General features: G+C 34.6%; 1 protein-coding gene across 2 annotated transcripts in view; it reads left to right on the forward strand.

The window, feature by feature from the left end:
- LOC108915538 (probable cytochrome P450 6a13) overlaps nt 1–11547 on the forward strand; it is a 20244-nt gene that overhangs the window by 5089 nt on the left and 3608 nt on the right. Inside the window, exons 2-8 of one of the 2 annotated variants that reach the window (XR_002763259.1) lie at nt 4036–4268; nt 6177–6320; nt 6485–6670; nt 7209–7529; nt 10018–10251; nt 10420–10671; nt 10860–11156. Coding sequence is in view for 1 of the 2 variants with exons in the window: in XM_023456562.1 (XP_023312330.1) it covers nt 4043–4268; nt 6177–6320; nt 6485–6670; nt 7209–7529; nt 10018–10251; nt 10420–10671; nt 10860–11023 (1527 nt within the window). In the remaining variant the exon portion in view is untranslated. Of the gene's footprint in view, nt 1–4035; nt 4269–6176; nt 6321–6484; nt 6671–7208; nt 7530–10017; nt 10252–10419; nt 10672–10859; nt 11205–11547 lie in introns of those variants that run through there. The other variant, XM_023456562.1, reaches the window with a different exon arrangement.

Genomic DNA, 11547 nt, shown 5'->3' on the forward strand with positions numbered 1-11547 from the left:
TACCTTGGAAGATCTGCGAGGACGAATCATTAATGTATGTCGCGAAGTAACACCGCAAGTGCTCCAGAATGTTCGACAACGGTTTGAAGACAACCTGTATCATTGTATGCAAGTTGGCGGACAACATTTTCAGCATTTACTTGACTAATACCGTAAGTTTTGAAGTAAAATTAAATCGATTTTCGCATTTCTCGTCAAAAATATTGTTCGTATTTTCAAAGCTGCATATTTTCTAAAATAATGAATCGATTTTCAAAAAGTAAGAATCGATGTATAGAGAATTAAAAGCCCTTTCTAATGACCCCCCACTTGACCCCCATTCCTATTTGAAAAAATTTAGGGGATAGCACCCCCACTTAGGGGGTTGAAGATTTTGGTATGCTTTTTGAGCCAAAAGTTGTCCCCCTCAGAAACAAATTTGACCTGTTTTTGGATTTTGCCGAAAAGATCTTTACTACCCTGTAATGCCTTGCGGTACGTTTTCGATGGGCTACCCTGTATATATATATAAACAATGCATCTAGCAGATTTATCATTGCACACAGATGAATTTTGAGATATTTAAACAAAGTTCAAGTGGCACCAACGTGATTAAATCTTGAGATAACTTTAATAGACTGATTAACTTTAAGAAAATTTATTTCTTAAGAATTAATACCATAAAGTGTTAACAATTAATATCATAAAGTGTACCACATTGCTTTTATTAGATATTTTCTCTTAACACAACTTTACAAAGGATTCCAATGTCGTATAAAACTAGACTACATTTTTAATGTTAAAGATTTAGAAGTACCCTAATCGGAAAGTGCGAAAAAAGATTTTCGCTATACATGGTGTTCCTTAAGTAGAGGTCAAAAAGCCAGGGGCGTATTCTGTGGCCAAAATTTTGGGTTTTTTGTTACATAAATGTAGGGTCTTGGGACAGCCATTATTCAGCTACAGCGTATCAAAAATTTAAAAAAAACATCACTTTTTAAATTCTAAGCGCTTGAGATAATTCAACCAAATTCGGTGTGCATATTTAATATGACAGTATGTATGAAAAAAAAAAATATTCATTTATATAGTTAAGACCTCATCGAATGTGAATGAGCGGTCAGAATTAATGGTTCTTTTTCTAACCTCAAAAAAAAACGGGTCAATTAAGGTCAGATATCACGAATTTTCAAAAAATAACAAATTCACGCCAAATTTGGTATAGGGGGGTTTTCGGAGTCGCTGATCACGGATCCGAGCTCAATTTTGTAAAATTCAAGATGGCGGATCCAAAATGGCCGACCAAAGTTTCAAATAATAGAATCGCAGCAAATTTGGTATAGGGGGTTATAGAAAATAGAGTCAATTTTCGTAAATTTTCTTACAACCCTTCAAAAAATTTTTAGCATATAGTCCTCACCAGGGACTTATGCCCTTTAAAAAAATGAATACTTTTACTTTTTTCTTTGTAATAAGCTTTAATTTATTCACGAGAAAAACGTTAACCAAAACGAAAAATTTTCCGCAGCTTTTCCAAAGCCCTATTTTCTTTAGTCTAATTGGCATTAATGAGAAATTGGTAGACAAATAAAGATGTTTTTCACATTTTCTTACAAAGTTTTCCTTTTTTAGGTCCCTTGCGACACTTATGCCAAAAAAATATACTCGATACTTCTCTTCAACTTATGAACATGGCATAAGTGAAAAATATGTCGCTGTACACATTATTTTTTTGAAAAGGAAAATTGAATTTTCACAAAGGTGTCCCGCAGCCCATCTTTTAAATATAGTTTATTGTACTTGTCTCTCGGTTACCTTTCAGTACTCTCAGAGGCATACACGAGAAAGATGTCGTCGAACTTCAGTCTAATATCTCCCGGTCTATAATGAAATATCGGTTGCAACATCAGTTTTCTTTGAATGTATGGGTAGATATTATTATTATACTATGCGCTAAGAGAAAGAATGTGGTTTGCGGCTCCCTCACNTTTATACGTTAATACTTACGTTTTCTCATAACAAACATATACTTTTTTGAAAATTAAAAAAATATTAACTTTAGCCAAAGTTATTGCAAATTTAGTGCAAATATCTTACATTTTCCGACTCCGCGCGCACCAATTTTACCATATCTCTGGTTTTAGTGGACGGATTGAGACGCACGACATCTCATTTTAAAGCTTGAACTTTATTTTACAAGATAGGTAAGTTCCATTTATTCATTTATTTATTTAACAATTGATAGCAGTTTAGAAAGTTGTGAAATTTCAACTAAAATGCTTGTTGTATTGGTTTAAGTCTTTTTTTATTATTTTTTATTATTCAACTTCGATGAAAAGCCAAAAAAGTTACCGGATATTGTTCCTCACATCCTAACAATCATTTCATGCTTTATAGTTATTAGTTTTTCTTTATCAAAATCCGTAGAGTACGCGCGTAAGTCGAGAGCGATGTACGCGCGCTCGATCGAAAGCTCAGAGTGCAAGTGCCCTATATATACTTATATGTTTTTGATATTAATCTATTTATTAAACAATAATTACAAACACCATTCGGTTTTGCAAGGGGATCCTACAAACTATTTGATCAAGTTTGGAAAAGGTAAAACGTAGTTCATTGTAAATTTCATTGTCAAGGCATTAATAAAATTAATCATATAACCGGTAGTTTAAATATTTAAAAATGTGATGTTTCATATTATAGATTATTCAGAAACCACTATCGAAACAAATATTAAAATGGCAGAAGAAAGACACAACCTGTAAGAAGTTTGATGACCTACGAGTATGGTCTTATCGCCATTCAAAATTCATTTATAATGAGCCCATTATTAAAAAAGAAATAAATTAATAAAAATCTTTAAACAATTGTTGTATTATTTATGTAAATCTTATAAATATCAGTAATTAAATCAATTGTTAATGCTTTTTTATTATTTAGTCTTTGTGACTTCTTAATAATAAAAGTTTATAACACGTGGCAGGTGGCGCTCTTGCACTCTGAGTTTTCGAACGAGCGCGCGTACATCGCTCTCGACGTACATCGTTCACGGGTTTTAGTAAAGAAAAACTTTATAACTATAAGGCATGAAATGATTGTTAGGATGCGAGGAAAAATATCCGGTAACTTTTTTGGCTTTTCATTGAAGGTGAGTAATAAAAAAAGCCTTTTCCTAGTTTTGTCTCAATCGACATATAGAAAGGTTTCTGCTGCCGATTCCCATATCTTGGTCAATATATAGGTACCACTAAAGCTGCAGAGTACCACGGCGTCTTCGTGCTCCAGTCCAGCAGACAAAGCACCGTAAATAAATTCGAAACTGCATTAAATAATTCACTTCTTATTCTAAGGCTCATTTCCTTTGACGCAAACCCTTCTTTGTGAATAATATAATGGATCCACAGTGCACACATGTGCTTTGCTTCGAATAAGTGCCTGCAATCCTCAATATGCGCCAGACATGGAACTAGTGCAGCCACCAATGCACTTATTATTCTAACCCAAATTATTTTCTGATATAAAAGTATCAAGGATCAACTCCTGAGATTTCAGAAAACTGGTCCAGAAATCACAAAGCAATTTACCTGAAACAGTAAACGAGAACCAACGGAAAACCACGCGAAATTGGTCCTTATATATGGAAAAAATTAACAAGAAAATGTTACAGGAATAATCTGGAATATTTGTATAGCGCCATCTAGTATCAAACATCGGGAAAATACGAGAAGCTATGGAAACTGCCTTTAAATTTTATAGAATGCTATCTAGTAATGAAGAAATGTATTGATTCAATTCAGTTATAGGTTTACACCAGCTCCCCTAGGTGTCGCGTTGTACCAATATTCCACGGCTGTAGTTCCTGTAATTTTGAAAAAAAAGAGAAAATTAAATTTTTAGTCTGACTCTTATCAACTTTAATAGGTATATGTTATCATTAAAAAAATATATAAAATATCCCTGATAGAGAACTCTGATCTTTAAAATTTTGTAGGTTCTTACTATTTTTCTATTTGAATTACATAAATTGTTCATACAACGATTTTTCTTATTTTTCAGAAGGGCAATGGTTCTCATCACAAACTCCATCGCCTACGATTTGCTGGCGTTCTTCGTGACACTCACAGTTATCGTCTACGCCTACTTCAAATGGAGTTACCAGTATTGGAAGAGGAAGAATATTCCACATTTCGAGCCCAAGATACCGTTCGGAAACTTTCCCAATCCGCTGACAAGCAAACTGAGCATAGGAGAGAACATTGCTCTGTTGTACAGAGAAGCAAAAGCAAGAGGTTAGTATATAAACTAGTGTCAATAATAATAAAAAACAAATCAAATTCCATTCAATCAATTCATATTTTAAAAGTCTATTCAAGATTTGTTATTTTGGTTTTCATGGTACTATTATTACCGTGATTGTTTACATTAATTTTACAAGTATTCAAAATGACCCATGTGCATAGCAATGCAGAATTAATGAACACTGTTTTAATTTTTTTGACTACTCAAAAAACTTTCATGTCCAAGCTTTGATAATAAACTTTTATCTGCTACCACTACAGGAAATAGACTATTTAATACATTGTATTTAAGAAGGTAAGTGGATTTTACCATAGAAGTGGAAGTTGCTATGGACAAGTGGGATAAGTGAAGTAACATACCTCCCTAGGGAAAAAAAGCGATTTCGACTTATAAATGCATATTTTATGAACAAATAAATAGAAATATTTGATGAACATTACATTTTATTAATTATTATGAATGAATATTTATAGTAATTGTACAGTTATTACATTTAGTAACATTTATAAAATCTGGATAATTATTCTCAAAATGATTTGATTAATGATCCATTAAAAGAGCATGATGCGACGTACTACTAGAACCTAGAATTGAAGTGCCATTGTAAAAAATCCTGTTGGCTATTTCATTTTTGTTACTTAAACTGTGAGCAACATAACTTTCTGCAATTGTGGTTGATTTCCACCCACCATATCTCTTGATTAGTCTGTATTAACCAGTAACGTTGCCGATGTTCTTCGGAATGAATGGCCTGTATATGTTTCAGGATGTTCTAGTTACAAAAACTGTTCAATCTTATTAGGAATCATAGAATGTATAAATTATGCATAAAAAAGGGTGAAATTTCAGTTTTAATTTCCAATCTAATCTTGCTATATTTCTTGAGAATTTCTAGATGAGAAACATAATCCAGACGAGAAGTAATTGTAAACGTACGTGACATACCATTCTTAAAATCTAGAATTGTAATTACAATAATGTCATCGAAATTTTTGAAATTGACGTTGTCCAAAGTAAGTTTGCATAACTTATGAGAACGGTATGCTCCTGCAATGCCCAAAACCGTCACTACCTTCATTAGCAAATATGTGTTATCGGGTTCCTGAATGAAAAAATCGTTGACTTGTTCTCTCATAAAAACGTTTGACTTTTTAGGTGTATAGCCGTCATTCTTACGTTTCAAAAATGCTCTCAGTTTGGGGTATTTTGATATATCCACGTTCTCCTCTATGAAAATACTTCTTTCTATATGAAAACCACTGATTTAGAAATAATAATTCAGAACCAGCAAAATTGCAAATTTTATGTAGCTTTGTTTATAAAAACCTTAGAAACACCAAAATCCAAACAACCAAGGCGACTTTACAAGATTTTGAGTAATGTCGAAATGAATTAATTAAGAAATGTCAAAAAATAAAACCTAATGTTTATTTCATGAATCTTATGGGAGCAGATAAAATGTTATACACCACGCAGCAGTTAAGTATAATTTACCAGTCTCGGACTCTATTGCCTGCCCTCGCTCCGCTCGGGCGCAAAATCGTCGTCGACTAGTAAATAATACTTACCTCCTTTATAATGTAAATAACTATATCACCGCTAGTATAATATTTAATAAGTCACAAGCAACATGTCTCTCTTACAATAGCTTTTGGTCAGACATTTTCATTGAAACTAGTGGAGTCCCTCAGAGATCCCATTTGGGGCTTTCACTCTTTTTGATCTCCGTGCAATTTACATGCTATCCATTTTCTAAGTTTATCATAACTTAAATTTATGAAGTTTCTCCTTAGGTCATTTTAGATCAAAATGCTTTTTTTTTGTCCAAAATAACCACACGAATAACCTTTTGAAGTTATTACAAGGGTCTGTACATTAGCAGAATTGTTTTTTTTTAGGTTGGAAGGCCTGTGGACTCTATACAATGGCGGTTCCAGTGTACATGGTGCTTGACTTGGATTTGGTGAAACGTATAATGACAAAAGATTTCAACAATTTTATGGACAGAGGGGTCTATTTTAACGAAAAGGCCGATCCAATAAGTAAGCATCGAAAACATACAAGGTGTTAATTAGTTAAAAGAAATAACGTTAGTAAATTAAAAATCGGTTCTTTGCATGACTTATCCAACTTGACCGTTTTCCAGAAAAATAATCAGTAACTAATACTCCTTCAGAAGAATAACTGCACTAGTTAAAATTTTTAGGTGCGCATCTATTTGCCATAACCGGAATGAAATGGAAGAACTTGAGGGCCAAACTGACGCCGACATTCACATCCGGGAAGATGAAGATGATGTTCCAGACAATGGCGGACTCTGGTGTGATCCTAGAAAAGTATATCAAGGATGAAGTTGCAGGCAAGCAAGTCGTGGATATTAAGGATGTTTTAGGTGAGGAAAATGAAACGTTAATGAAAGTAAATGTGTATTAGTAACATAGTTTGCGTACTCTCTCTCTCTCTCTTTCTCTCTCTAATCGTTGATGAAGAGTTGGGAGATCCCCCCTTCGCCCGAGTGGAGAGAGCGAGAGTTGCGTTATCCAATCACGTGCCTGCGCGAGAGAGAAATATAGTGCTGCAACTATCTTTTTCTCTCTCTGTCACTCATCTGCAATGTTACTGTAAGCGTGCTTCCTCCATATAGTATATGCTCTAAGGTGGAGACTTTGTAACCTTATTTTTTCATACTTTGGTTTTTTATTTCAAAATTCAACAATTAAACACTCAAGGACTGCCAACTTACATATAATAAACTCAGCATAATTGTGCGCTGTTGCCAAGTTTCCGTTGCAACGTTTGGCATTTATTTATGCATATTGCATATTAGTAAAAATTGCGGTTTGATTTATTTATAACTCTTCTGCCCATAGTTGTCGCTCTGAAGTAAATAACTTAGCACCTTATCTTTTAGTAAAGATATTTCCTTCTAGGTCGTTTTTCTACGGACATCATCGGCTCGTGCGCGTTTGGTCTGGAATGCAACAGCTTCGAACAACCCAATTCTCCTTTCAGGGTCTATGGGAAGAAGATCTTGGAGAGCTCCACATTGGAGTTGATGAAAGAGGCCTTCTGCATCAGCTTCCCCAAAGCCGCTAGGGCCCTTTCTCTCCGCGTGTTCAAGAAAGAAGCCTGCGAATTCTACACATCGGTCGTGCACGACACCATCTCGTACAGGGAGAAGAACAACCTCAGGCGCAACGACTTTATGCAGCTGCTCATGGAGATGAGGAACAAAGATGACAATACTACAGGTATGAGGGCCAAAGGTGTGATAGGATGGTAGCAAATCTTTTATGTATAGGGTGTCCCAAAGTTCGCGTCTCGTTCCCATAACAGACAAACGAAAAACTACAGTAAAAATCTGATTAGATGGCGTGAAAAGGGACTCGCTAAGGTCCGTTTTGCACTTAAAAAACATTATTTCAAAATTCGGAAAATAAAAAAACTAGCAACCCGCCCCGGCTTCGCACAGGCAAATATAAAATAGCCTATGTTACTCCGAGGAGATGTAGCTTCCGCTAAAATTGGTTGAGTAGTTTTTGAGTTAAATCGTAACAAACAAAAAATCAATCATCTTTCATCTAATGCGACCCTAATATTAATTTTAAAATAATTCGCGATATATCTATATACCTAAAGATAACAAACGAACTCACAACTAAAAATGCAAAACCTTTAAATTTAAAACAATATAGGTAACTACCAACAATGTGAAAACAAAACGAATTAAATTAAAGTACCTATCAATTTTAATTAATAAGTAAGTAGTTAGGTTAGGTTACCTAAAGAAAATAAACACGAAACAAAAATGCTACTATGAAGTTTTAAATGATTCACAATAAGAAAAAAACAAACAAATTATTAAAACTCAATGAAATAAAAGTATGTTTGCAAGTATCTATGTATGTTCCGACTACCTAACGACAACAAATACAAAACAAAAATGTGACCTTAAAATATCGAATGCAATTATAACTTTCCAACAACACCCAGAAAGAAAACACAGTCGTCAGTCATCACCTCCATTCGCTCCAAGTCAGTTTATTAAAGGATTACGCGCGCGTTATCGTTCGGCTTATTAGCTAAACAGCAGGCAAGACGGTGCGGGGGGAGGGTCGGCAATCGCATCAAGCGAAGCGAGGCGCTTGAATTTTATTCTCGCGTCCGTAATTTTTTTGCGATTACTCCTAAGATATTCATTTAAATTATATGGTGTAAAAGAGTAAAATAATGTGCATGAAATGCTTCAAGCCTCTAACTTATTTGAAATGATAAGGATTAATACCGTATTTGTGTAAATAGCTTTTACATTACCGCTTTATAATTGCCAATTTCTTAAAGTATTAAATTGAATATAGGTAGTATTAACATATTACTCTTTAACATATAGACATATGCCATTGCAGACTTTTCTGTAGGCATATATAAGATACACAATTCCACCATACATTATTTTGTTATATCTCAAAGGGTTTAGGCAGCGTTTTCTTGAAAGCTCCCAGACGGCTTATTTTTTTTCCGACACCTCCAACAAACATCGTTAATGTATACAAAAACTTAACAAATGATACACTAAAACCTTCCTCGGAATCCACTCTATCCATTTGTAAAAACAGCATGAAAATCGGTGCAGTAGTTTTTGAGTTTATCGCGAACAGACAGACAGACGCAGCGGAGGACTTTGTTTTATAATATGTTATGATGACGTTATACATCAACATACCCATTTTCTATGATAACTAAAATTATCTATTTTTTTATCAACATTTTTTATGCAGAAATTTTTTCCCTATCTCTTCTACTTAAAAAGTTAAAATAACAAACATTACACAAATATGAATTCTATTGTATTGGAACTAGTCATGACTTCATCAACATTACTGTGAAAAACAATCGCTGTAACTCCTGTCACAAATTTGTTTACATATAATTTCTATGTTCTTCTTAAAAAAGGTCACTCCACGAAGAAAAATAGAACAATACACATAATGACGGTTAAATAAAATAACCAAATATAGAAAATATTAAACAATTGTAACTAATAAATATAATAATAACTAATAACAAAACACAAAACAAAATATGAAATTATGATTATCACTTTTAAAAATGTCCGATATGCATGCCTCCTACTTCTAAGCATTTATCCAATCTTTTGCCAACTTCCTTTGTAGCTTTAAATAACGTTTCTCTTAAAAGAATCTCACAAACAAGTCGAATCTTTTGCTTTAAATACTCCAAACTTCTTGTGGGTGTCTTATATAATTGATTTTTTAACGTTCCCCATAAAAAATAGTCTAGGGGCGTTAAGTCTGGAGACTCTGAAGCCCATTATTTCCAATCCACTTAATTCCGAAATTTGATCTAATTAATATTAGAAAAACGTGAATTTACGTAAAAATTATACAATTAATCACCCTGTAAACAATCTTCCCCCCATTTTTATGACTGTGCAAACTAATTTATTATTGTACATAATATTTAGTATCTATAGGCGCGAAATGGACATTTCTCAGCTCTTTTTCCTGGCCTATCTTTGTATCCTGGACTGCAAGGAAAGTTCAATTCTTCCTAATTTTCCATATTCTAATTTTTCTCCGCACAATTTGTGACTTTAGACCTCCAGTAGAGACCCTTCGAACCAGCTTCCTTGCCATGACTTAAACTAATGTGGCAATAAATGTAAAAATGTATAGGTACGTAATTGAAACAATAATAATCACGTGTTTGAACTTGCAGAAGACAGTAACACCCTGACCATGCCAGAGATAATAGCGCAAAGCTTCGTCTTTTTCGTAGCTGGATTCGAGACCAGCTCCACCACCATGACCTTCGCCCTGTTTGAATTGGCGAGGAACCCCGACATCCAGGACAAAGTAAGGGAAGAAATCCGCACAGTCCTCGCGAAACACGACAACAAAATCACTTACGATTCGATCAATGAGTTAGTTTACATGAGACAAGTCATCGACGGTAAGTAAAAGGCGAATCATCCAAAAGGGGCCGCTGCTGTCTCAGACGTAAACTTACTTGGAGTGTACGTGAGAGATTAGACAGCAACAGCTGCATGTCAAAATAGCAGTATCTCCTAGTTATCCAAAATTTTAAGAAAATCAGTAAACGTGACCTTGCCTTTTCCAGAGACCCTCAGGATGTACGCTCCCATCCCACTTTTGACAAGAGAAAGTGCCGAAGACTACAAAATACCTGGTCAAGATTTTATCTTAGAAAAAGGCACCATCGTCTTCATACCTGCAACAGGTATACACTACGACGAAGACCACTACGAGAATCCCAAAGTTTTTGACCCCGACAGGTTCAGTGCGGAGAACAAGAAGGCCAGGCATCCCTACGCCCATCTGCCGTTTGGGGAAGGTCCCAGAGTATGTATTGGTAAGTGCTATGACTATGAGGGACTGCATTGGGTATACAAACTGCCAGATTCCTGTCAAAATAACTGATTTAGTTAAACCACAGGACATCAAAGTCGGCAGAAGAATTTTGTTTTCCTTGAATTCTAAGTCAATATTTTCCTGTACTCTCTATTTGTACATGGTACTTAATTGGTCATTGATTTGTAGGTGAAAGATTTGGAATTCTACAAACAAAAGTCGGACTGACATCCACTTTGAAGGACTTTAAAGTTACCCTAAGCGAGAAAACCAAACTGCCTTTAAAAATGAATCCGCATGAAAAGGTTACCTCGACGATTGGTGGTATTTGGTTGAAGTTCGAAAAAGTTTAAACAGATATAAATTGACCAAACTCATCTTGTCTGCCAGTTGCGTAAGATCAAGAATAGAATCTGGAGGACGAGTGACTTAACAATAGGGCAGGTTTCTTTACGTTGGTCCGATAAATATAGTTACTCAATGAAGGTTTTGTATTATACACAGAGCTCGTAAAGTTTGGAATAAATTCGAAAAATCGTTATTGAAGGGTTTTGACAGGAAATCCTCGGACACGTCAACTTTAGTTTATAAAATGTCACTTTTTTCAGCCATCGACTTTTATTTTGTTTCGTTTGTTTTTGATGTATGACGTCATCGGCAATTTTTTTAAATGGCAGCCCATATTTTTTTCCACGGATTTCGATAGAGCACATTTTTCTGAGTACGAATATGTCAAAAACGCATGACCTTCAAGATGGAAGTTTTCGAGATATTCGGTTCCAAAGTTTCAAGAATGCATTATACAAGCGATGACAAAATACTAATCATTTATCAAGGAAGCGCTGGAAAAATTACAGTTTTGATAGTTGAAGTTTGT

This window comes from Anoplophora glabripennis, unplaced genomic scaffold, assembly GCF_000390285.2.
Source record: "Anoplophora glabripennis isolate ALB-LARVAE unplaced genomic scaffold, Agla_2.0 scaffold1769, whole genome shotgun sequence".
Lineage (NCBI taxonomy): Eukaryota > Metazoa > Arthropoda > Insecta > Coleoptera > Cerambycidae > Anoplophora > Anoplophora glabripennis.